This window comes from Ornithorhynchus anatinus, chromosome 1 (genome assembly GCF_004115215.2).
Source record: "Ornithorhynchus anatinus isolate Pmale09 chromosome 1, mOrnAna1.pri.v4, whole genome shotgun sequence".
In the NCBI taxonomy this organism is placed as follows: domain Eukaryota; kingdom Metazoa; phylum Chordata; class Mammalia; order Monotremata; family Ornithorhynchidae; genus Ornithorhynchus; species Ornithorhynchus anatinus.
Genome location: NC_041728.1, coordinates 73,155,321 through 73,183,024, shown reverse-complemented (window position 1 = coordinate 73,183,024; position 27,704 = coordinate 73,155,321). Strand labels below are relative to the sequence as shown.

The 27,704-nt window shown below is 43.1% G+C and overlaps 1 protein-coding gene across 2 annotated transcripts in view; it reads left to right on the top strand.

The window, feature by feature from the left end:
- Positions 1 to 20,512, top strand: part of BMP5 (bone morphogenetic protein 5) — a 159,096-nt gene extending 138,584 nt beyond the window's left edge. Inside the window, exons 5-7 of one of the 2 annotated variants that reach the window (XM_029063718.2) lie at positions 2,780 to 2,856; positions 5,756 to 5,866; positions 19,943 to 20,512. In XM_029063718.2, the coding sequence (XP_028919551.1) occupies positions 2,780 to 2,856; positions 5,756 to 5,866; positions 19,943 to 20,008 (254 nt within the window). In that variant the 3' untranslated portion in view covers positions 20,009 to 20,512. Of the gene's footprint in view, positions 1 to 2,779; positions 2,857 to 5,755; positions 5,867 to 15,713; positions 17,608 to 19,942 lie in introns of those variants that run through there. The other variant, XM_029063643.2, reaches the window with a different exon arrangement.
- Positions 20,513 to 27,704: the final 7,192 nt, after the last annotated feature.

Below are 27,704 nucleotides of genomic sequence, written 5' to 3'. Positions count from 1 at the left end.
TTAATGAAATGTACATCGCCTTGATTCTATTTAGTTGCCATTGTTTTTACGAGATGTTCTTCCCCTTGACTCTATTTATTGCCAATGTTCTTGTCTGTCTGTCTCCCCCGATTAGACTGTAAGCCCATCAAACGGCAGGGACTGTCTCTATCTGTTGCCGACTTGTTCATTCCAAGCGCTTAGTACAGTGCTCTGCACATAGTAAGCGCTCAATAAATACTATTGAATGAATGAATGAATGAATGAAAGTAGAACAGTGGCAGAGCTAAGACTAGAATCCAAGTCTCCAGGCTCCTACACCCATGCTTTTACCCCTAGACCACTCTTAAATATAAACACGATGACCACTCAAGCAATTCTAATTCTTAGATATGGATAGGTACAATAAATGTTGCTGAGGTGTAGTCACTCCAGAGACTAGATGGATTAACATCACTCCAATTTTAGGTTGTTAGGTTACTTTCAAATAAATGTAAATATTACTTGGCTCATGAAAGGAAACTGTTTGACTTATTCCCTAGCTCCTTCTCCCTTTATCTGGGGCAATTCAAGGGATTTTTGCATTGGAAGTATTACAGTGTTAGTCTGCCTCTTGTACAAGCTAAATTCATGTGTTCAATTTTATTTTGGATTCAAATCTTCTATTAAATGATTTGCTTTAATTTGAGTACTAAATTGATTAGGTATTTTGGATACGGCATCTTACTAAATGATTTTCTTGTGATATGACTATTGAATTGTCTGATTATATATTTTAAAGAAAAGGAAGGAATTGACATTTTGAAGGACATTTTTTGTCATTAATTTCTTCTTAGAGTAGTGAGGCTTAAATGGGGTCCATGGAAATCCTGCTAGATATGGGCAATATATCTTTGACCTTGTGAACTCCATTTGCTTTATATTTCTGATTTCATTTCTTTTCCTTTCAATTAAGTGATTTTGGAGGGAAAATTCAAATTTTCCCTTTTTCTAAAAATTGGCAATAAACAAAAATGGTTTCAAATTCTATGTGATAGTATGGATAACTCTTTGGTCATGACATGCCACAAAGAGTCCTGAAGTTAACAACAAAATAATTTAGTATTAAAGACAATGTTTATACAAAGTAAAGGTCATGAAACAATGTGGCGTACAAGCCGAGATGAGAGAAATTTAAAAGTAAATGCTGTTGAAACTTTTTTACATACAGTCAGAATCATTTACAGTAGCCATATTTCTACTTCCTTTTCATCTTCCATTCCCTTCCAATAAGCCTTTTTTAAAGTTATAAATCTAATTTCCTTGCCCTTCCTTCCATGGCTCTCTGTGCCACGAATTCATATTTAACCAAACTGCAGACTTGGCAGCTTTGGGTACAAAGTTGACTCCCTCGCAGAATCCGTCCTTTTTAATCTTGACAGAATGAGCATATGGTTCCAAAGCTCTGTGAAATTGGATCTTGGCACCAGATTCTGCTGTAAATTTCATTGCTGGTTACCTTTCTGTGATGTTACATTATATACATTTGCTCCGAATGAAAATTGAATAGAAAGGACTAGAATGTATTGCTTTTACTTTAAACTTTCCACATAGATATACAAGAAAGGCTTTTCAAGGGGAGGATACCTGGAAACTACAGCTTATCTGATCTCTTGGAACTTTTTAACCTCCACATGATCCTTATCAATTTTCAATTCTATAAAAAACTGACCGAGTGTGGAATGAATACGTCCTTCTATTACTTATTTTCTACGCCACACACACATGGTTTTCATTTTGAAATTTTTGTTTTTGATTCAAAATTTCAAGAGGTTCATACACCTGAAACTGATACTAGAACCCTCAGCAATTCTGTTTCCCTCAAGTATGCTACAGGACACCTATCCATTTCATATTATTTCATGTTTAGTCCTTATTGCTTGGAGAGTTTTAGTTAACCCCTTGACATGGCAGTATTCATATTTTGGGTGACAAGTCAGTCATGAAGAAAAGGCAAGGGAGGAGATTCAAATGAATGACCTCCTTTCCCTTCTAAGGTATTACCCAGGGATCTGCAGAGCAGTTGGAAGGAGGAAGGTAATAGCATGGTGTTAGAAGCTGTAAGTTAAAAGGAGGGAAAATACTTCTAAAGTGCAAAGTTGGACTATTATCTTGCATTCCAGTCTGACATAAAAGAAAACAATTACCTGAATTGACATAGAAGTGCAGATGACTGCCATTTGAAGAATGGTTTATCTTCAATTTGCTTGCATTCTCACTGGAGATTGAAAGCCATGATACCCTTAACATACACTGTTACTGCACAGTAAACTACTTAGCATGATTTGCAAGGCTCTATCACAGAGGAGGTTTTACTTGTCTAGAAGAAAATGCAGACCTTTTTTTATTAATCATATTTATGGTTCTCTAACCCCATTTTTTGGCTGTTTCCTTTTTCTAACTTCAAAAAAAATGCAAAATGATTTATCTCTTGGAATATTATCAGCCAAGTGCCTAGGACAGACTCAGAGAAAAAGTCAGACAGATACAATTCCTTCTAAAGTTGTTGCTTTATTGAACAAGCACAACATACTTCAGGTTTAAGGTGGAATTTTTGAAATCAATTGTAATCTGGATTTTTGTAGAATGGAAATGGAGTTGTTGTTTAAAAAGTAAAATATTTTGAGTTTCTGCTCCTATTTGATGATTTGCCAAAGGCTTAAGTCCTGTAGATATATGTTTAGGCATAAGAATGTAAAATGAATGCTGGTGTGTCTGATGAATATAATTGAAAGAAATGAATGATTATTTCTGTCTATAGATTATAACACAAGTGAACAAAAGCAAGCCTGTAAGAAGCATGAACTCTATGTGAGCTTTCGTGATTTGGGATGGCAGGTATGGATGAAATGGTTGCTTCCTTTTGTTTGGCTTAAACGTGATACACCAGCCCCTGATTACCATGCTTTTGCCTTGATGTTTTCTAAATATCACACTATTATACAGTGACTGATTTTCCAGATTGAGAGCTCTGATGCTGGTCCAGTAGAAAGTGCACAACCTTAGGAATCAGGAGATCTCAACTGTAGTTTCAATTCTGCCTGATGGAGCTATGCCATCAGTCAGTCAGTCAGTCAATCATATTTAATGGGTGTTTATTGTATGAAAAGCACTGTGCAAAGTGCTTGGGGGAATACAAGATACAAATATAACAGAAACATTCCTTGCCTACAATAACCTTACAGTCTAGAGGGAAAGGAAAGTTTCCAAATGAAGAACTACTTAGGTCATTCTGTAAGGTAGATAGGTCCAGAAGGAACCCCCAAAATATTTGGCTAACATAGACAATGAAGACCAGAGTGCCTGCCAAGGCAACCCCTGCAGACTTGTGGCATGCAGTGCAGGACCTTGGCCATAAAGGTGTTCTGCTTGTAAGAAACCTTTCTATACACTTTACAATGAGCTGGACAGTGTGATAAATTCAATTAAATAGTATGTTGGCCCCTCCTTGCTTGTCCACTTGCTTGTTTCATCTTGTGACCCAGAGGGAGCATGTCAGACACAAATGAGAGTGCAAGAAGCTCTCTGCAAACCACTGTCACTATAATCAGTTCTTCTGAGCAGACTGTCTGTCCCAAATGTCAGGACTAAGGCGTGGCCATTGTTCTCATGAGAAGCTCGACCATCCTCATCCAGATGGTATTTTATCCTGATTTCTTCTTACCTTTCCCCCTTTTATACCCACTTCAGATCATTTTACTTGAGAGGTGAGAAGAGGAGAAAAGGTGAAGAGCCAATTGGCCATTAGTTAGCAATGGAAATTTGATGGGAAAGGCAGTTGAAGCTATTGGCTAAATTGATATTTTAGGATTATTTATGGATTTTAATCATCCATACTATCTCTGAATTTCCATTACCATGTATAACTGAGAGCTGATTTATAAATGTACTTTGCCAATAAAAGGCATATTTTTTAAAAAGTAGACATTCATTCTACTGTTTGCCAAAACTCCCACTTAATCCCACTGAGAAGCATTTAAGGTCAGGGATAAAGCTGAGGTTGATAATCCCAGGAAAAGTGTGTTTTTGTCTTCTATGGATAAGATTTCTCATCTGCTGAATAGCAAAAAGCTCCTCTTAGACCGTAAACTGTTCGTGGGCAGGGAAATGTTACCAACTCTGTTGTATTGTACTCTCCCAAGTGCTTAATACAGTGCTCTGTCCACAGTAAACACTCAAAAAAACACTGATAGACTTACTGAAGAATTTCTTTGAATAGTCTTAAGTCTGTCAGTCATTTCCAGTGGAAAATGAGATATATAACATGGAGTTTAAAAATGGGAGGAGGGTATCCTTCAGAGGAATAAATGTGTGCTGTTCAAGAAAAACAGAACCTAAAATAGAGATTGTTCAATCATTATTTGAGATTATGACCCCTGTGTGGGACAGGAACTGTGTCTGATATGATTATTCTGTATCTGCTCTACCATTTAGAGCATGTTAAGCACTGAAAAATGACCTTATTATCATTATTAACTAGATTTTTCAATTTATAAACTTTAAATCTCTCCAATTTCCTTGGAACAAATTAGTTCACTTCTGACTAATCCATCATTCTCATGGTCTGTTTAGGAATTAGTTATTTTGGGTTTCAAAGATGGCATTGCTGACAGTGAGATTGCACATTCATATGAGTGTGACACTGATAGTCACTTGTACACTTGCAACTTTTTGAGTCTCTTGCTTGGATTCCAATGGCTACGAGAGGAGAGGCATGTCATACTGCCAGGAAGTTAGATATTTAAGCTGTGTTTGAAGTTCTGGGGCTGGTTTGCACTGAGGCATCACATCTCTTCTCTTGCTTAGCCCCTTTTGTGCAGCAGCGGGAATTAACGAGATGCCTGACAGTTAAGAATGGCTGCAGTCTGGGGTCACAGAGCAGAATATCTTACAGTTCCAAAGCAGCGGACATCAGTATGCCCTCAATTGTCAGTCAGCCATCATTGGGGAAGCAGCATGGCTCAGTGGAAAAGAGCCTGGTCTTTGGAGTCAGAGGTCATGAGTTTGACTCCCGGCTCTGCCACTTATCAGCTGTGTGACTGTGGGCAAGTCACTTAACTTCTCTGTGCCTCAGGTACCCTCATCTGTAAAATGGGGATTAACTGTGAGCCTCACGTGGGACAACCTGATTACCCTGTATCTCCCCCAGTGCTTAGAACAGTGCTGGGCACATAGTAAGTGCTTAACAAATACCAACATCATTATTATTATTATTATTTAAGTTTGAGCCTAGGAAAGGTTTATTATGGATGGGGAGGAAGGAGGGAGGAGTGGCTTTCCTCTTGAAAACATCAGGAAGAAGAGCAAAAGCAAGAAAAAAATAAGAAAGCACATCAGAGAAAAAAAATACAAGTCTTCTCTGCTCAATTAAATAGGCCAGAACAGAACTCAATTGCTATTTACAGATACACCAGTTAAGAAGGAATTTATATATAATTTGTAATTCATAGTGTGCAATTGGTTAGGGACATGATTTCATATGAAATAATATTTTTTGTACACTTAACTTTAATGAGCAGAAAGTTATTAAATTTGAATAACTGACTAAGAAAGCATGGACATTTCAAATGAAATGCATTACATTAAAATTTTCTCAAGTTTCTGGGTAAGAATTTAATGTTTCATTGAGTAATTCAAGTATTTCTTAATTATGAGGGAATGATATATGATCTGGTAAATTTATAATGCATGCAGGTTTATTTCCATTTCAAATTTAATTTTTGTGTTTGCGTTTTAGGATTGGATTATAGCTCCCGAGGGTTATGCTGCATTTTATTGTGATGGAGAATGCTCCTTCCCACTTAATGCCCACATGAATGCTACCAACCATGCTATCGTTCAGACTCTGGTAATGTACTGTCTCTGTACTAGATCGAGAAGTATAATCACTTATCTCTCAGAAGTGTAGATTTTTGATAACCAACTATTCAAGCGGTAATGATGATACGAGAAGCAGCGTGGCTCAGTGGAAAGAGCACGGGCTTTGGAGTCAGGGCTCATGAGTTCGAATCCCAGCTCTGCCACTTGTCAGCTTTGTGACTGTGGGCAAGTCACTTAACTTCTCTGTGCCTCAGTTCCCTCATCTGTAAAATGGGGATTAAGACTGTGAGCCCCACGTGGGACAACCTGATTCCCCTGTGTTTACCCCAGCGCTTAGAACAGTGCTCTGCACATAGTAAGCGCTTAACAAATACCAACATTATTATTATAGTAATAATGGCATTTGTTAATTGGTTTACTACATGCCAAGCACTGTACTAAGCACCAAGGTAGGTACAGAATAATTAGGTCCCACATGAGGCTCACAAAGTAAATATGAAAGAAAACAGGTTTGAATCCCCTTTTTGCAGATTAGGAAACTGAGGCATGGAGAAGTAAAGTGACTTGCCCTTACATGACATAGCATGTGAGAAGCCGGTATTCATTCATTCAATAGTATTTACTGAGCGCTTACTATGTGCAGAGCACTGTACTAAGCGCTTGGAATGAACAAGTCGGCAACAGATAGAGACAGTCCCTGCCGTTTGACGGGCTTACAGTTTAATCGGGGGAGACAGACAGACAAGAACAATGGCAATAAATAGAGTCAAGGGGAAGAACATCTCATAAAAACAATGGCAACTAAATAGAATCAAGGCGATGTACATTTCATTAACAAAATAAATAGGGTAATAAATATATACAGTTGAGCAGATGAGTACAGTGCTGAGGGGATGGGAAGGGAGAGGAGGAGGAGCAGAGGGAAATGGGGGGAAAAGAGGCTTAAGCTGCGGAGAGGTGAAGGGGGTGGTAGAGGGAGTAGAGGGAGAAGAGGAGCTCAGTCTGGGAAGGCCTCTTGGAGGAGGTGGGTTTTAAGTAGGGCTTTGAAGAGGGGAAGAGAATCAGTTTGGCGGAGGTGAGGAGAGAGGGCGTTCCAGGTCCGCGGGAGGACGTGGCCCGGAGGTCGACGGCAGGATAGGCGAGACCGAGGGATGGTGAGGAGGTGGGCGGCGGAGGAGCAGAGCGTGTGGGGTGAGCGGTAGAAAGAGAGAAGGGAGGAGAGGTAGGAAGGGGCAAGGTGATGGAGAGCCTCGAAGCCTAGAGTGAGGAGTTTTTGTTTGGAGCGGAGGTTGATAGGCAACTACTGGAGTTATTTAAGAAGGGGAGTGACATGCCCAGATCGTTTCTGCAGGAAGATGAGCCTGGCAGCGGAGTGAAGAATAGACTGGAGCGGGGCGAGAGAGGAGGAAGGGAGATCAGAGAGAAGGCTGACACGGTAGTCTCGCCGGGATATAACGAGAGCCCGTAGCAGTAAGGTAGCCGTTTGGGTGGAGAGGAAAGGGCGGATCTTGGCGATATTGTAAAGGTGAAACCGGCAGGTCTTGGTAGCGGATAGGATGTGTGGGGTGAACGAGAGAGACGAGTCAAGGATGACACCGAGATTGCGGGCCTGAGAGACGGGAAGGATGGTCATGCCATCCACAGTGATAGGGAAGTCTGGGAGAGGACCGGGTTTGGGAGGGAATATGAGGAGCTCAGTCTTGCTCATGTTGAGTTTTAGGTGGCCGGCCGACATCCAGGTGGAGACATCCTGGAGGCAGGAGGAGATGCAAGCCTGAAGGGAGGGGGAGAGGACAGGGGCGGAGATGTAGATCTGTGTGTCATCTGCGTAGAGATGGTAGTAGAACCCAGGTCCTCTGACTAACTCTTTTCACTATACCACACTGCTGCCCTGTTTCATATATTTCAGAGTTACTTATGTACCTTAGATTTTTAGAGTTTCTGAATATTTTATCCCCGTGTGTGAAGGATAACTAGAAAAGCCCTTAATACTTCAGGATATCCAGTGAATCAAAGTCCTGATCATAGTGAGCCCTCTCTTAGTTTACATTTTTCTGGGTCAAAGTTTTGATGTGACTTTAATTTGAATTTATGACCAATTATCAACCAGAAATCGGTGCACTGAAGTCTGTCGTGAATGGGTCACATTAATGCTGGCTTCAGATAGATTACATTGAACAGGGAATTGGTAGAGGGGTGAAAAGCTGGGAATGGGAAAGAGAGGTGTTTTAATTTGAAAAAGTTTAACTTTCCATATACAACAGCTGCATCTCCCTCTATCCCCTACTTTTGGCACTGCCTGGAGTGCCGTTGCTGATTTTTCAAAACTGCTAGATTCTGTTAATGGTCATCTGGAATTTTGAGTATTAGAACTGCCTAATATGTGATCTTAGTTCTGGGTGGAGAAGGTGACAGGAACAGGTTCAGCCACTAGTTCTAGGAACAAATATGAGAGAATCTTGTGATAAGTGGAAAAGACTGAAGCATAGGAAATAAAAATATACCTCAGGTGATGATGCAAATGTTCCATGGGGATCCCTATCAGATAATCATTTAGAAATTACCCCCAAACCAAGTGCAACTCACTGAATTTCAGTCAACATTTGTGCCACTAACCCTCTAAGAAAGCACCAATCTACTCTTCCATTGGCTAAAAGCACTTTGTGAAGGCATGACTGGACACTAGATCTAGTCTCAGAACAGATCTTCTCCACTGTCAACTCCAGTGTCTTTCCAGGATGACCTTGGGTAAAGTTTTAGCTTTGGTAAACTTCACAGACTTCTGTGTTGCAAAGCTGCTGAGGAAGAGCTTTCTGCAGAGTTGTCAGTTGTCAGGTTTTGTTATTTTTTCAGAATACAGATTTTTATAATTTTTTTTTCCATATGAACAACTTCCCTGCTCATTGATAGAGGCATGAAAATACTTATGCCTCTGTGCTATCACTCATTCATTCATTCAATAGTATTTATTGAGCGCTTACTATGTGCAGAGCACTGTACTAAGCGCTTGGGATGAACAAGTCGGCAACAGATAGAGACAGTCCCTGCCGTTTTACGGGCTTACAGTCTAATCGGGGGAGACGGACAGACGAGAACAATGGCAATAAACAGAGTCAAGGGGAAGAACATCTCGTAAAGACAATGGCAACTAAATAGAATCGAGGCGATGTACAATTCATTAACAAAATAAATAGGGTAACGAAAATATATACAGTTGAGCGGACGAGTACAGTGCTGTGGGGATGGGAAGGGAGAGGGGGAGGAGCAGAGGGAAAAGGGGAAAAAGAGGGTTTAGCTGCGGAGAGGTAAAGGGGGGATGGCAGAGGGAGTAGAGGGAGAAGAGGAGCTCAGTCTGGGAACGCCTCTTGGAGGAGGTGAGTTTTAAGTAGGGTTTTGAAGAGGGAAAGAGAATCAGTTTGGCGGAGGTGAGGAGGGAGGGCGTTCCAGGACCGCGGGAGGACGTGACCCAGGGGTCGACGGCGGGATAGGCGAGACCGAGGGACGGTGAGGAGGTGGGCGGCAGAGGAGCGGAGCGTGCGGGGTGGGCGGTAGAAAGAGAGAAGGGAGGAGAGGTAGGAAGGGGCAAGGTGATGGAGAGCCTTGAAGCCTAGAGTGAGGAGTTTTTGTTTGGAGCGGAGGTTGATAGGCAACCACTGGAGTTGTTTAAGAAAGGGAGTGACATGCCCAGATCGTTTCTGCAGGAAGATGAGCCGGGCAGCAGAGTGAAGAATAGACTGGAGCGGGGCGAGAGAGGAGGAAGGGAGATCAGAGAGAAGGCTGACACAGTAGTCTAGCCGGGATATAACGAGAGCCCGTAGCAGTAAGGTAGTCGTTTGGGTGGAGAGGAAAGGGCGGATCTTGGCGATATTGTAAAGGTGAAACCGGCAGGTCTTGGTAACAGATAGGATGTGTGGGGTGAACGAGAGAGACGAGTCAAGGATGACACCGAGATTGCGGGCCTGAGAGACGGGAAGGATGGTCGTGCCATCCACGGTGATAGGGAAGTCTGGGAGAGGACCGGGTTTGGGAGGGAATATGAGGAGCTCAGTCTTGCTCATGTTGAATTTTAGGTGGTGGGCCGACATCCAGGTGGAGACGTCCCGGAGGCAGGAGGAGATGCGAGCCTGAAGGGAGGGGGAGAGGAGAGGGGCGGAGATGTAGATCTGCGTGTCATCTGCGTAGAGATGGTAGTCAAAGCCGTGAGAGCGAATGAGTTCACCGAGGGAGTGAGTGTAAATGGAGAACAGAAGAGGGCCAAGAACTGACCCTTGAGGAACTCCAACAGTTAAAGGATGGGAGGGGGAGGAGGCTCCAGGGAAGGAGACTGAGAATGACCAGCCAGAGAGGTAAGAGGAGAACCAGGAGAGGACAGAGTCCGTGAAGCCAAGGTGAGATAAGGTATGGAGGAGGAGGGGATGGTCGACAGTGTCAAAGGCAGCAGAGAGGTCAAGGAGGATTAGAATGGAGTAGGAGCCATTGGATTTGGCAAGAAGGAGGTCATAGGTGACCTTAGAGAGAGCAGTCTCGGTAGAGTGGAGGGGACGGAAGCCAGATTGGAGGGGGTCTAGGAGAGAATGGGAGTTAAGGAAGTTATATAAGTTAAGGGAGTTATATCACTCCTTTGATATAATTTATTCCCTTAGAATGTGAATCAGGATCACTGAACGGATTGATCTCCTGGGTTTTCGCCTTCTACCACTACCATTATACAAAAATTTAGGAATGTCTTCTTACCTGTCAGTAATTTGTCTTGATTTGAATTCTCCGAGCACTGATATGGACTTTTAAGAATAAAGCTTGGTTACAAACATAATTTTGAAATCATTTATCTTCAGACTTTAAGCTTAGTGTGGGCAGGGATCATGTCTACCAAGGGAGTCAGAGAACATGGGTTCTTATCCCAACTCCGCTGCTTGTCTGCTGTGTGACCTTGGACAAGTCACTTAACTTCTCTGTTCCTCAGTTACCTCATCTGTAAAATGGGGATTAAAAGTGTGAGCCCCATGTAGGACAACCTGATTACACTGTATCCACCCCAGTGTTTAGAACAGTGCTTGGCATATAGTAAGCACTTTAAAAATACCACAGTTATAATTATTAGTATTATAATCAAACAGTCAATCAGTGTTATTGAATGAATGCTTATAGTATGCAGAGCACTGTACTAGGCACTTAGGAAAGTACAATACAACAGCGTTGGTAGATGGAATCCCTACTCACAAGGCGCTTACTATAATCTACAGGGTAGTCTCTACACTATAGAATAAATTAGGGATAGGAGAAATAGGTAGTATAAAAATATTTACATAAGTACCATGGAACTAGAGTGAGTATCAAAGTGCTTAAGGGGTACAAGTGCATAATTGATGCAGAGGAGAAGATGGATAGGGGAAAATAGGGCTTAGCCTGGGAAGGCCTCTTGGAGGAAATGTGATTTTAGGAGGGTTTGAAGGTAGGGTGAGTGGTGGACTATTGGATATGAAGTGGGAGGAGTTCCAGGCTCCAGGAAGAACATGGATAAGGGGTAGGTGGAGAGATAAGCAAGATTGAGGTACAGAGAGCAAGTTGGTGTTGGAAGAGTGGAGTTTGTGGGTAGGCTGTAGTAAGAAATCATCGAGATAAGGAATAGAAATGATTGAATGCCTTAAAGCTTATGGTAAGATGCTTCTTTTTGATGCTGAGGTGGAAAGGCACCCTTGGAGGTTTTTGAGAAATGGGAAAATATGGACTGAAGAATTTTCTGAAAAAATGTTTTGGGAATGAGTGAAGTATGGAATGAGTGAAGTATGGACTGGAGGGTGAGAGGTTGATGCAGTAGTCAAGGTGGAAAATGATAAGTGTTTGCATCAGCATGGTTTCAGTTTAGATGTAGAGAAAAGGGTGGGTTCTAGTGATGTTGGAAGGTAGAGCCGGTAGGATTTTGTGACATTGAAAGTGTGTGTTGAGTAAGAGAGATGAGTTGAGGATAATGCCCAGGTTACAGGTTTGTGACATAAAGAGGGTAGTGGTATTGTCTACAGTGATGGGAAAAGATGGAAGGACAACGTTTGGGTGGGAAGATGAGCTGTTTTGGATATTTTAAATTTGATTATCAGAGGGATATCCAAGTAGATATGTCTTAAAGGTAGGACAATATGTCAGATTACAGTGAAGGAGAGACATCTGGGCTGGAGAGGTAGATTTGGGAATCATTCATATAGAGATGGTAGTTGAAATCATGGGAGTGAATAAGTTCTCCTAGGGAGTGGGTGCAGATTGGCAATGAAAGTGGACCCAGAACTGAACCTTCAGGCACCCCCAAAGTTACAGGGAGGGAGGCAGAGGAAGAGCCTGCAAAATAGACTGAAAAGGAACTATCAGAGAAATAGGAGGAAAACCAGGAGAGGATATATTGGTGAAGCTATGATTAGATAATGTTTCCAGGAGAAGGGGGTGGTCCACTGTATCCAAGGCAGCAGAAAGGTTGAGAAGGACTAGGATGGCATAGAGACCATTGGATTTAACAAGAAAGATGTCACTGGTGACCTTAAAATATTGTTCTTGGATGGGTGAAAGGGAAGAATTAAATTAGATGAGGAAAAATCCAAACTGTAAGTTTGTTGTGGACAGGGAATGGGTGAACAAACTCTGCTATACTGTATTCTCCCAAAAGCTTAGTAGAGGGCTGTGCACATAGCAAGCACTCAATAAATACCATTGATGATGATGATAAATTTGAGATTGATAAAGTTGAGCTGATGTCTAGATTTTGTGCACAAAAGTGGAGGAAGTATCCTATAAAGATGATCTAAGGCTGCTGGTTGGAGTTACAGGATTGGCAGAGGGACGGACAGGGAAGTGAGAGAATGGAGTTCAGTTGAGAGGGGAGTGTTGAAGGTATGAATTTATGTGTTACGAGAAGGTAGGTTGAGTATGAAGATCAGATGGGACAGATGGCATTAGACAACTGGATAGGTTGAAAATATTGGTAGTCTTTATGTGAAGTTAGGACAAATCTGTGGAGAAGGAGCATATGGGAAAGAAGGCAGGTTACGTGGTTGTGGTTGGGGAATGGATTTTGGAGTTGGCAAGGTCGAAGATTGCACAGATGGTAGAGAAGATGAGGTCGAGCATGCGGCCAAGTTGCTGAGTCTGTGAGCTAGGGTAGAGCAGGAGGTCAGTGGAGTTGATGAGTGACAGAAAGTAGACAATGGAAAACTTTTCAGGAACCCTCATATGGATGTTGAAGTGCTTAGTACAGTGATCTGAACACAGTGAGCACCTATTAAATAACATTAATTGACTGATTGATTAATTGAATACCTCCTGTATGCCCACACTCTAGGAGGAGGCACTTGGGGACACTATACTTGCCTTTAAGGGGATGAGGAAAAACCATGGGCCTGGTATCAACTTCCATTAGTATCACGGTGAAGGAACATGGAGGTGTCATAATCCATTAGGTCTACACCACAAGTCTCAACATTGAGACTACTCCAGGAACCCTAAAATCAGTAAATATTAAAAGGCCCTTTGGACTTTTTCATTTACCTCCATCCCTGCTCCATATAGCTTTGATAGCCTGAATAGACTTAGGGCAGCTTCAAGACTTCTGTCAGGCTGTCTGGAAGAATGGAAAGTATTAACAAATAATAATGGTATTTGTTAAGTGCTTATTATGTGCTAAGTTCTAAGCGCTGGGGTAGATAACAAGGTAATCAGGTTGTCCCACATAGGGCTCACAGTCTTAATCCTCGTTTTACAGATGAGGTAATTGAGGCACAGAGAAGTTAAGTGAATTGGCCTAAGTCACACAGCTGACAAGTGGCGGAGCTGGGATTAAAACCCACGACCTCTGATTCCCAAGCCAGGGCTCTTTCCATTAAGCCATGCTGCTTCTCAGTCAATCAGTATGACAATCAGTATTGTCATTCAATTTCAAAAGACACACACCCACAACAACCCACACATTCCACTGTGGATATAGGTAGGCTCTCAAACAAGGCCAGAGAAATTCTCCTGCTTGATCATATGAACGAAAACATGATCTCTCCTGCCATTTCTACTCTATGTCTTCCACAGAGCATCAGCCCTATTCACACACTATCTCTAAGAACCGAATTGAACAGAATTGTCCTGGAAGACAGCATCTATAATATTTGCCAGCCCAATAACTTGGCAGAGTCACATTCCCCCCTCCCCCCACCCCCCCGTCCTCCTGCAGGCCTGAATCTTGGGATAACTCCCTCAGCTCCTCTCATATTTTGTAAAGAAACAACAATGCTCTGTATTTTAAAAAAAGGAAAGAAAAGAGACCCACCACGCCAGGCCTCCAGCTTTTTTTTCCCCCTTAGAAGATCATTAAACACTGTCAGCTGTTATGGCCATAGAGTCTTGAAGGCAATGTCTAAAAACAAACAGAAAGAACTGACATGGATTTGGAACAAGATCCTGGTCTGTATCACCGCCCTGGGATATTGTACATAAGTCATAGCAAAATTCAAGCATACATGGGAAGTGGGATCCTTTTTTCTGGCATTGTGCACAATAAATGTAGAAAGCTCTTTCCATGAAGGACGTGAAACAAGAAGACAGGCATGTTTGTTGTTAAAGGAAAGCATGTTTGTGACTAATAGTTTAGAGCAAACCATACATGACCAATTCATCCTTATGTAAAGGTTGTTCTATTCAGCTGCCAGGTCACTGACACAAGGGTTATCAATCATTTATGTGCGGGCTATGGAAGATAAAACTGACGACAAACATAAGCTGCACCTGAAATTTTCAAAAATCTTCCAAGTGTTACTTTTGTGAGTTTTTTGAAATTTCAAGTTCATGTCATGCTTTTTCTGCCCGCATAAGAGATGTGCATCCCATCCAGTTGGCAATGGTTGTGTATCCCATTGCACAGACAAAACTCCAGGAGACAGAATGCTGACTTCCCACAGGCCTCTCCTGTATTATTACCAGGACTTCCCAAAAACTTCTCAAGGAAGACCCATGTTCTAGTTCTTCTTGAAATCACCCCAAATTGGCGTCTGTGCACGTCCCCTCATTTTTCCTTCTGTTGCCTAATTTTCATTTATTCATAACTTTGGGAGATTCTGGGGGTGATTATCCAGTTGACTGACTAATCAGACCTTGACATTTCCTACTTGTTTTCCCAGCTATCTGCCTTATAACCTTTGCTGGGGTTATTCACGCACCCTACCGAAAAGGTGGACGGGAGAGAGGAAAAGGCATGAAACTCAACCAGTTAATTTTGCTTCACATTATCAGCAGGACTACCTTAATAATAGGACCAAGTGGGCCTCATAGATGTTATGAGATAAGGTTTAAAGATTTGACAGTGCTTAGCCTTCTTTAAATGGATTGAAGGGGAATCTTATTGAAACTTGACAAGACAATATTTGGATTTTATTTAGCCATAACAAGCCTTATATCTCTGAATAGTCAAGACTAAATTTTTTGCATAGGTTTATGAGCTTCTGGCTCAAGTCATACTAGCTTCCTAATGATCTTTCTGTCTATTCTGTGACTACTTTGACTTCTGGTACCTCACTCAGTGACCTTGTAATTTATAAAGTTAAGAGTAGATTTAAACAACCAAATAAATTGCACAAATCCCAAATAAAAACTAGATTTTTTTTCTGCTTTTTATTAACTAAGCTTAAGAGAGATATTTTTCTTACTCAAATGAATAATTTTCTGGGGAGAATTTGGGCTCTATGGATCCCATTTAGCCATTGGATTTGTGAAAAAAAGGCCCCCTGAAACAAACTCTGAATGTGGACTGAGCCATGTCATGAACAAGAGCTCTACTACTTCTTAGGCAGCAGCCACAAATATAATTAAGTGGTTAATGCATCTCAAATATGATTGTCTTTATTTTCCAGGTTCACCTGATGTTCCCTGATCATGTTCCTAAACCTTGCTGTGCACCAACTAAACTGAATGCCATTTCTGTGCTCTACTTTGATGATAGTTCTAATGTCATTTTGAAGAAATATAGAAATATGGTAGTACGTTCGTGTGGTTGCCACTAAAATAAAATATTAAAATTGAAACAATGTTTTACTCAGAGTATAGTACAACATGAGAGGCTTAATTTTGGAGATGTCCCTATTCCAGTTCACTTCATCTCTACTTCTATGTACAGAATTATGTATATAGTAGCTTTTATTTATTTAAAGGTATATAGTCTTCTTTGTATGGGTGGAATATCTATACAACTTATTTTATAGGTCCTCCTATTATGCAATAGAAAGCCCAATCTGAATTTCGGTGGGTCATGCTGAGACCTATTTCACTTCAGTGTTTTTTTCTAATAAAACCTTTGTACAATTTTCCTGAAATTAGACAGAACTCCTGTGACTGTTTTATATTGTTAGAGGAAATTGAATACATTTGGTTATGTTGTGCCAATGAAAACTCTGGTAGGATATTTATTTAGAAAAGGCACAGAAAAACCTAAACAAAAATGCTTGGATAAACATCATTTTTCTTTTAGAGGTTCTGCTTCATTAGATAAAGTGAAATGTTGAACTGGGTTTGAATAAATAAATGGTAGGTAGAACATAGAAGCTGAAAGATTGCACATAATTGTTATAACTATTTGCTTTAACAGAATCAGTGTAACTGTAGGAGCATGTTACTTCTTGGCTTGTGGACTGTAGATTTTGCAAAGAGCTCAAAGTTTCAGGAACTCTGTGGAGACAGGCATGACCCTGTATTCTTGACTTTCCAAGCTAACACTAAAAAAAGTAGTACAACCTTCTTACCTCAAATAAATCATGTCTATTATCTAGAGAACTACTGCAGAATTTTTTCCATATTTAACAACAGCCCAAAATTATAAAAAAACCCCAACACTTCCTGAGCCATCCTACCCTATTTACAAGAGTTACTGTGTGTGCAACAAGTACAAGAACACAAGGACTTCAACAGAAAGTGGTTTTCTCTAGTTCTACTTTCTCTCTAGGCTTGCTCACTGATGTAATTTGAGGGATTTTAGTAGGGGAAAGGTACTAAAACTTAAAGAAATTACCAAAAATCTTTGAATTTATTTAGCATACAAATTGATATATTTAAACAAAATGTGTTTACAGAATTGCTATTTGGAAAGAACAGCTGAAATCCATTTTTCATATCTTCAAGGATTTGAGTACGCGTTTAAATCCTGATTTTTTATGGACATCTCATCAAACCTCCACAGAAAATTCCAAATGAATGGGTTCATGTGTGTGTGTATATGTGTGTGAGTGTGTGTGTGTTTTCTTCTCTCTGAAATTAATTTATTTTCTATCACTGTTGGAATGGCATCTGAAACCTTCTTTAAACATACATAACATTTTAAAGAATGAAACATTTTTTTTTTCAGATAATCTTTTCGAAAGTCACCTTAGACATAAGAAATAATGTAATTTGCCTTAAAACTATGTCTATTTGCAGTTCATGTACAATTAAAATGATTAATAAAGTAAGACACTGCTTGTGAATTTCTCATTGGGATCAGTTGGCTCACACACTGAATCAGGAATAACTCCAAAAATGCTAGGGGTTTGTTTGTTTTCAGGTTCATGGTTTTGCTGTTTTATACTCAATTTATCCTAAAGAAAATTTGATGTTAACTGTATTTCGGGGTACATTTTAAGTAATATATTTTTGGAAAATGGTGTACCATTATGAGAATAAGAAACGGAATTTTATTATATTATTCTTTAAAATATGCTGTTAAATATATTTCTATATTTTAAAATATAATAAACCTGTAATGCTAAGCTCACCCAAGGTTTTGTATTATGTTCTTCATTATTTTGGAATGAAAAGTTCAAGATCTTTAAAAAATTCAAACTTTAAGACTATCCCTTATGCAAGAGAGTATTCCCTGAATCCTATGTCCCTTCATAACAATGTTGATTGCAAATGTTTTCTACATCAGTGCTCAAAAGCCATTTATTAATTACAGTAAGCCATATTATAAAGTCTTATATCTCACCTTTAAAAATTCAAACAGAAAAGAAGTGGTAGCACAGAAAAAGGAAAGAATAAGGAAACTTTTGTTCGAAGGAGACTTTATTGGTGTTATTGTTTCACATATTCTAAAACTATGGATACTTATTTTATTGTGTTTGTATTTACACACAGGTTCACCACATCTCTTTCACAATGTAATTTGTAACATTGTCTTGACATTCCAAAAGCAACTTAAGGAAGCAGAACTTCATTACTCATAATGACCCATTCATTTTCAAAGGATCTTCAGAGTAGGAACAGAACAGACCTAATTGGAACTAGAAAATAAAGAAAGCCGAAAGCAAGAAAATACACGATTCATTTTTCTAGAACCAAATGAACTGTCTCTTTATAATCCTTGCATCGCCATCACACAGTCTCAGCCAGACTCAGTTGGCTACTTCACAGTCTGGCAAACATCAGCTCCCAAGACATCCCCAGTGAAAAATTAGCTCATTTTGCAGTTCCATTCAAGGATTTAGGCTCAGCCAAATAAATTCTAATTCCAAAAACAAGTAACCATCTCATAACCATTCAGTCAAGAATTTGATCCCACATTCAATCTCCACCTCAGCTTACCCACTGATCTGTCGCTTTACTTTTTCAAAACACTTTGCCTAGCATGTTTCAGTTAGAATAGGTGCCTTTATGAAACAAAACTAGATATTGCAGAATGCAGGTTTGTGGCAGAGAAAAAAACAGTTCTCTGCTTTTATATCTTTTATCTATTTACCATTCAACTTCAAGGAAGCAAGCAAGATGCTGTAGTCTAAAATGCAGGGATGGAGAAACAGTTTCATAAGTACATGATTATTTAAACTAATTAGGAAATGCAAGAGAAGTTATTTGAGAGTCCTTCCATAGTGTACCTGGTATACCTTTTAGATGTATACCTGGTATACCTTTTAGGTGAGAAAGGAACAGTTCCAAAGTAGTATTCTCAGTAAAAAACAGTGTGTTTTGGGAAAGACAAATACAGATCAGACTAATCTCCTTTCTTCTCTGTTGGAATGGGGATTCTGAAGAACAGTTGGATGAAAATGTCCTACATGCTTGGCCGTCAGAAATTCTTTGGAGTTCACCACTATGTACAAGATGTATTTTTATCCATGTATCAAAGCCTTTGGTTTCATAATAATGATAACAGTGTTGGTATTTGTTAAGCGCTTACTATGTGCAGAACACTGTTCTAAGTGCTGGGGTAGATACAGGGTAATCAGGTTGTCCCATGTGAGGCTCACAGTCTTAATCCCCATTTTACAGATGAGGTAACTGAGGCACTGAGAAGTTAAGTGACTTGCCCACAGTCACACAGCTGACAAGTGACAGAGCTGGGATTCGAACCCATGACCCCTGCCTCCCAAGGCCATGCTTTTTCCACTGAGCCACACTGCTTCTCAATCTGTTCACTGCTCAAGGAACATTAGAGAACAAGTTCAGATAAATAAATTTGGTTATTGGAATTAATGTTGGTATTTGTTAGGCACTTACTATGTGCAGAGCACCGTTCTAAGCGCTGGGGTAGACACAGGGGAATCAGGTTGTTCCACATGGGGCTCACAGTCTTAATCCCCATTTTACAGATGAGGGAACTGAGGCACAGAGAAGTTAAGTGACTTGCCCAAAGTCACACACCTGACAGGTGGCAGAGCTGGAATTTGAACCCATGACCTCTGGCTCCAAAGCCCATGCTCTTTCCACTGAGCCATGCTGCTTCTCTTCTCTCATTGGAACCAAGCCCACTGTTAAGGCAAAGTAATGGTATGTGCTTTCATGCTCTTCTTGGCCACAGAGCATCCTCCAAAATGAGATAACTACTTTGTTTGCAAGAAGCTCCGTGCCCAGTAGATTGAAAAGGATTTTCTGTTTTTTATTGCTCTGGCATGGACAGGATAATGGAAATGCCATAACTGAATTGGGCAGAAGGCAACCATTCCAACCACTGTCAATAGTCTTTGATCCACTCCTTCCTAACTGTGCAGAAAATTTCTAAAAGAAGTGGCAGGGGGAAAAGAATCATTCGCATGCCAAAGAAAGTCCTAGAAGGGTGCAATATTCCATTCTAATCACCACACTCTCTCTTTCCTCTTTGCTCTCCCTGTTCTTCCAGGAGCAATCCAGGATAAATGAGGGAATGCGAAACCTGGTCCAGAAATGGGTACACCACTGCTTATAGAGGGTAAACTATACATGCACTGGAAATACTGAAGGCAAGAAGATCAGTCAGGAAGTTGATACAGTAGTCAAACTGGGATATGACAAGTGCCTGAACCAAAGCAGTGGTTATTTAGATGGAGAAGAAGGAGTGGACCTGGAAGATGTTGTGGAGGAAAAACTGACAAGGTTTAGCAGGACTGAATATGAGTGTTGAAAAAGAGGGAGTAGGAATGGTTGTATGCTTGAGAAGGGAATAATTATGAATCTGTCCCAAGAGATTGTATGTTTGTAGGCATCAAAGGCCATGTCTTTTGTTTCTTTTGTATGCCACCAAGTGGTTAGGAAAATCTTTTGAACACCTTAGTTACTCAAAAAAGAGCAATTACATTTCTTCAGCATCTACTGTCTGCAGAACTCTGAACTAAACACTTGGGAAGGAAAATGCAACACTACTTGCTCTCCTCAAGCAGATTACAATTAGTTATTTTATTAATTGATCCAACAGACAAGGTCCAGGGATGTTTTCAGGGTATCATGTTCTGTGAAGTTCTTTAATAATAATAATAATAATAATAACAATAATAGTTGTGGTATTTGTTATGCATTGACTATGTCCCAGGAACTGTACTAAAGCTCTGGGGTGGATACAAGCAAATCTAATTGAACATAGTCCCTGTCCCATTTTACAGATAAGGTAACCGATGCCTAGAGAAGGAAGTGACTTGCCCAAGATCACATAGTAGAGAAATGGCGGAGGCAGGATTAGAATGCATGACCTTTCGACTCCCAGTCCATGCTCTCTCCACTATGCCATGTTGCTTCTAGTGCTGCAGCCACCAAAGGGCACATGATGTCACATATTTAAGATGCTGGCCATGCGGGCACACAGCCTACCTGCACTTTGTAGTCTTTGCTGGGATAAGAGATTTGGAAGGGGGCAGGAGTTCTGGCTTGGGCAGTGATGGAGGGCTCAAGCTGGTATGACAACAGACTGGGTTCTGACTGCTTGACCTATCTGCTGATTAAAAAAATCCAAACAAGAGCAGAGACGTTTCTATTTCAGTGGGAAGGCAGAGGGCAGCGGTCATGGCTTTGGTACATTATTCCCAGGTTTAGAAGTATGTAGGGGGAGGCGGCTGGGTGCTTGAGGCAGGAAGAGTCCGAGTCATTGCATTTTTTAAAAAAAATTAGGGTCAAGACCATCTGGTTAGAATTGCTTTAGGCATTGCTTGCCTTGAGGCCCCTTCCAGGTCAATCATTTCTAAAACACCGAAGCACACTTCTTTCCTACGTTTACCTTCTCTCATTACCAGTAAGCAGTTGTCCATGAATCCTGCACTTTTGTTTACTTTTAAGCTAGTTGAACATTGCTTTTTCTCCAAGCCAAACCAGAGAGAGACTTGCTATTTGTCAGCTAATGGGCCAGGATATCTCCAATAGTCTTTCCAAATCCAGCGATTCAGCTCCAAACACAGTTATTGTTAAAATTCACAGAACAGGAAATGTTGTTTTCCTGGGTGGAAATTATGACAACTGGGTCAAGCTATTCCATTTTAGTATTTGATAGATTTCTGTACAGACTGTCGTTAATAATTACTTGAGTAGAATAATTCTCTAATGCAATTGTTTTCTGATCACTGCCTTCTTTTCCATCTGTGCTTCCCACACCTATTTCATTTCTATTGAATTTAAAGATCAGTGTCTCAACTTCTGCCTCTAGAGTCCAAAATGGTCTTTTTAGCCTGCTCTGCATTTTATCTGTTTTATTATTCAAGGCTCCTAACAGCTCTCCCAGGGAATAATGTTTCCTAGACACTGTTGTGGGAGAGGGTTTAAGAAGGGCGTAGCCAAGACTTCTGCTTGTTTAACTGGGATGTACATCTTGAAGAAGTCTGTTTTCTTACTTTTACCCTTTTACCCTTAGTCATAGTCAGGCACTTTACCCATCTGAATATCCACTCTCAGCGGCTTGAGGATGAGGGAAATGTCAAATCACAGGGGGCAGAGCACTTCAAATGACATTGCTGTGAACTTATACTCTATTGGTTTGTTAGAGAAAATGTGGGTGAAATAAGAAAAAATAAGAAAATATGTCAGCTAAAGAAAGCTGGGTAAAATAGAAATCCTGGTCATTCAGTTCTTTGTCTAAATATAGGATTACTCCAAAGTTTTTGTTACTTTGAGTACATCATTTCACCTTGTAATTGAGACAGTTTTATGTTCATTTTGAAGAGTCTGGCCAGAAAAATATTTTGGGCCCGCTGATTGTTTAAAATGAAATTGTCAAGCAGAACTCAAAATACAAGTTTGCAATTCTTAGTTAAAATGACAAATGAACTGTTATCTTGAGTCCATGTGAGCTTTCCCATAATTCCTACTATTAATAGAGTGATAAGATTCAAATCCTTTTTGTTTCAAATAAAACCAAATACAGGATTAGTGTTTTAAAAGCACATATAATTTTATGATTGATAAAAATATGTCGTGTTGTTTGAAGTAAACTAACCCCATGTCTCAGAGTCTCGCTCAGTCAGACACGTGGAAAGATTTAGGGAAAATCTTTAAACAAGGAAGAATTTTGCATAATAGTGACATAGTTCTTCGAGAAATTTTCAGTTTTGTTTCCTAGCCTTCAAAGTCTACATTCGATAATGTTCTCTTATTCCTCCCAAGAAGTGTTTCTTTATTCTCACAGAATTCACCATTTCCACTTTCAATGCTCCTGTTCCTATCAGCCCATAATCCTTCACAGCAATAATTTATTGAGCACTCACATGGCAAATAGCACAGTGCAATGGCTTGGCGATAACTGGTAAGGAATAGACATGGTTCCAGTCCTCCAGTGGCTTCAGCAAACTACAGCTCTTTCATTCTCCAAATGCTCAAGAATAGTTATTTAGTGCCTACTGTGTGGTATATTAAATTGTTAAGAGGGTATGATAAAGGTAGATGACCCACTCCCTGCCCCAAGGAGTTTGTAGTATAACTGAAGAAATAGAAAAGCACAATTTTTCTTTTTGAAGAAAGAAAGGCAGAGGAAGTAAGAAAAAGAATAAAGGTTCAATTGCTGACAGGAAGACGTTGACAGAATAATATGAAAAGTAAGCGTGAAGTAGCACTAGCTGAGGTTGAATATGCATGTACATGAGGGATAAGGTTAGGAGTACAAACATAAAGGCTAAGAATTGTTAGTCTATTGATACAATCTGAGAAACATGAGGACAGGAGTTTACTGGAGGACTTCATTCATTCATTCATTCAATAGTATTTATTGAGCGCTTACTATGTGCAGAGCACTGTACTAAGCGCTTGGGATGAACAAGTCGGCAACAGATAGAGACAGTCCCTGCCGTTTGACGGGCTTACAGTCTAATCGGGGGAGACGGACAGACAAGAACAATGGCACTAAACAGCGTCAAGGGGAAGAACATCTCGTAAAAACAATGGCAACTAAATAGAATCAAGGCGATGTACAATTCATTAACAAAATAAATAGGGTAACGAAAATATATACAGTTGAGCGGACGGGTACAGTGCTGTGGGGATGGGAAGGGAGAGGTGGAGGAGCAGAGGGAAAAGGGGAAAATGAGGCTTTAGCTGCGGAGAGGTAAAGGGGGGATGGCAGAGGGAGTAGAGGGGGAAGAGGAGCTCAGTCTGGGAAGGCCTCTTGGAGGAGGTGATTTTTAAGTAAGGTTTTGAAGAGGGAAAGAGAATCAGTTTGGCGGAGGTGAGGAGGGAGGGCGTTCCAGGACCGCGGGAGGACGTGACCCAGGGGTCGACGGCGGGATAGGCGAGACCGAGGGACGGCGAGGAGGTGGGCGGCAGAGGAGCGGAGCGTGCGGGGTGGGCGGTAGAAAGAGAGAAGGGAGGAGAGGTAGGAAGGGGCAAGGTGATGGAGAGCCTTGAAGCCTAGAGTGAGGAGTTTTTGTTTGGAGCGGAGGTCGATAGGCAACCACTGGAGTTGTTTAAGAAGGGGAGTGACATGCCCAGATCGTTTCTGCAGGAAGATGAGCCGGGCAGCGGAGTGAAGAATAGACCGGAGCGGGGCGAGAGAGGAGGAAGGGAGGTCAGAGAGAAGGCTGACACAGTAGTCTAGCCGGGATATAACGAGAGCCCGTAATAGTAAGGTAGCCGTTTGGGTGGAGAGGAAAGGGCGGATCTTGGCGATATTGTAGAGGTGAAACCGGCAGGTCTTGGTAACGGATAGGATGTGTGGGGTGAACGAGAGGGACGAGTCAAGGATGACACCGAGATTGCGGGCCTGCGGGACGGGAAGGATGGTCGTGCCATCCACGGTGATGGAGAAGTCTGGGAGCGGACCGGGCTTGGGAGGGAAGATGAGGAGCTCAGTCTTGCTCATGTTGAGTTTTAGGTGGCGGGCCGACATCCAGGTGGAGACGTCCCGGAGGCAGGAGGAGATGCGAGCCTGAAGGGAGGGGGAGAGGACAGGGGCGGAGATGTAGATCTGCGTGTCATCTGCGTAGAGATGGTAGTCAAAGCCGTGAGAGCGGATGAGTTCACCGAGGGAGTGAGTGTAAATGGAGAACAGAAGAGGGCCAAGAACTGACCCTTGAGGAACTCCAACAGTTAAAGGATGGGAGGGGGAGGAGGCTCCAGCGTAGGAGACCGAGAATGATCGGCCAGAGAGGTAAGAGGAGAACCAGGAGAGGACAGAGTCCGTGAAGCCAAGGTGAGATAAGGTATGGAGGAGGAGGGGATGGTCGACAGTGTCAAAGGCAGCAGAGAGGTCAAGGAGGATCAGAATGGAGTAGGAGCCATTGGATTTGGCAAGAAGGAGGTCATGGGTGACCTTAGAGAGAGCAGTCTCGGTAGAGTGGAGGGGACGGAAGCCAGATTGGAGGGGGTCTAGGAGAGAATGGGAGTTAAGGAATTCTAGGCATCGATTGTAGACGACTCGTTCTAAGATTTTGGAAAGGAAGGGTAGTAGGGAGATAGGACGATAACTGGAGGGGGAAGTGGGGTCAAGAGCGGGTTTTTTTAGGATGGGGGAGACGTGGGCGTGTTTGAAGGCAGAGGGGAAGGAGCCCTTGGAGATTGAGTGGTTAAAAATAGAAGTTAAGGAAGGGAGGAGGGCAGGGGCGATGGTTTTAAGAAGGTGAGAGGGAATGGGGTCCGAGGCGCAGGTGGAGGGGGTGGCACTTGCGAGGAGGGAGGAGATCTCCTCTGAGGATACTGCAGGGAAGGATGGGAAAGTAGGGGAGGGGGTTGGTGGGGGGGGAGGGGAGAGGCGGAGGGGTGACTTTGGGGAGCTCAGACCTGATCGTGTTGATTTTCGTGAGGAAATAGGTGGCCAGATCATTAGGGGTGAGAGATGGGGGAGGGGGAGGAACAGGGGGCCTAAGGAGAGAGTTAAAGGTCCGGAACAATCGGCGGGGGTGACGGGCATGGGTGTCGATGAGGGAGGAGAAGAAGCTTTGCCTGGCGGAGGAGAGGGCAGAGTTAAGGCAGGAAAGGATAAATTTGAAGTGTGTGAGGTCGGCTTGGTGCTTGGACTTTCGCCAGCGGCGCTCAGCAGCTCGAGCATAGGAGCGTAGGAGGCGGACGGAGGAGGTGATCCAGGGCTGTGGGTTAGTGGCGCGAGAGCGGCGGAGGGAAAGGGGGGCGAGAGAGTCGAGATGAGTAGAGAGGGTGGAGTTGAGAGCGGAGACCTGATCGTTGAGAGTGGGAAGAGAGGACAGGGCGGCAAGGTGAGGCGAGATGCTATTGGAAAGACGGATGGGATCGAGAGAGCGGAGGTCTCTGTGGGGCAGTAGCGAAGATTTGCAGGGGGAGGGAGTGTGAGAGATGAGGCAGGTGAGAAGGTTATGGTCCGAGAGAGGGATTTCAGAGTTGGTGAGTGAGGAGATAGTGCAGCGGTAGAAGATGACAAGATCGAGGGTGTGACCGAGTCGGTGAGTGGGCGCGGTATGGTGGAGGAGGAGGTCGGCAGAGTCGAGGAGGGATAGCAGGCGGGCGGCAGAGGAGTCATCGGGTACATCCGTATGGATGTTGAAGTCTCCAAGGATCAGAGTGGGCAGAGAGAAGGAGAGAAGGAAGGTGAGAAAGGGGTCGAGGTGGTTGAAGAAGTCGGAGGTGGGACCGGGAGGGCGGTAGATGACGGCGACAAGTAACTGGAGTGGGTGGTAGAGGCGAATGATATGGGCTTCGAAGGAGGGGAAGGAGGGGGGGGGGGAGGAGGGATAGTGCGGAAGCGGCATCGGGGCAAGAGGAGGAAGCCGACGCCTCCTCCCTTACCGGTGAGTCTGGGGGAGTGGGAGAAGGAGAGGCCTCCGCCGGAGAGAGCGGCGGCGGAGACCGTGTCTTCGGGAGAGAGCCACGTTTCCGAAAGGGCGAGGAGGAGGAGAGAGCGTGAGAGGAAAAGGTCATGGATGAAAGGTAGCTTGCCTGTAATAGAGCGGGGGTTCCAGAGGCCACACTTGAAAGTAGCTGTGGGTACAAGGGGAGGAGGGGGGGAAGGGCGGGGGGAGGGGAGGGTTTGGATGGGAAGGAGGTGGCGGGGCCCTGGACGAGGAGAGGGGGATGAGGGGTGGCGGTGGGACAAGAGGACTGGGATGGGGCGTGGGTGGGGAAGAGAGAAGGGGGGAGGGGGTGAAGAGGGGGTTTGGTGGGGGGAAGAGTAGGGGGAGGGGGAAGAGGGGTAGCGCTGGTAAAGTGGGGTTCTAGGGCGGGAGAGAGGAGGGGGGGAGGAGACAGAGGAGAGAGCGGGAAAGAGCTGAGCAAGAGAGGGGAAGGGGAAGGGGAGGATAGGAAGGGGCGGGAGGGGGGAGGGGGGGAGGAGGGACATGGCGAGGCCAGAGAGGTGGGTGGCAGCACTGACAACAATAAACAGTAATAAACGAAATCGGTAATATAGCAACATGATACAATATGATACAATACAGTGGTGCTAATATAGCAACATGATACAGTATGATACAATATAGTCGTGTTAATAAAAGGGGGTGATGACCAGGGTCGGGGGTAGACTCGATTAAGGGGCGACCTGATCAAATTCAAAATCTGACGACAATAAACAATAAAAAGCGAGATCGCAAATATAGCAACATGCTACAGTAAGGCACACTACAATAGTGTTAATAAGCAGGCGATGACCAGGGTCGGGGGACGAGCCGACCCTACCCGATCAGACTCAAAGTCAAGCGGCCAGCGGCCGAGAGAGTCCCAGAGCTCATGACCAAATAACCCTGTGTCAGCGGGGGGGCCCTGAGGTTGTCCGGGGTGGGTGGCGGCCGTAGGCGGCGGCTAAGGTAAGGTAACATGGTGAGAACAAGGACGTCGTCGCCCGGGGCGGGGGCGGGAGGGATGAATCACCTCAAGAGGGAAGAGGGAGTGAGGCCTTCCCAAAATGGCCGCCTCAGGCAGAGTGGGGCTTCCTAAAATGCCGCCTCGGCGGAGTGGGGGAGCGGTTGGGGAGCACAATGTCCCCGGGCCCGAGCAGGGGGACACAATGTCCCCCGAGGACACAATGTCCTTGGGGCCGAGAAGGGGAGCACAATGTCCCCAGGATCGAGAAGGGGAGCGCAATGTTCCCGGGCCCGAGCGGCGGGGGGCGGGTGGACTGGAAGCTGGTGGCTGGGGGTCTGTGGGGGCGAAGATCCGTAGTGTCGGAGTTCCCGAGCAGGGGTGCGGAGATCCAGGTTGTGAAAGGCTGAGGCGGGCGTGGGTCCGGACGGTCCGAGGCTCAGCTCCCCGGT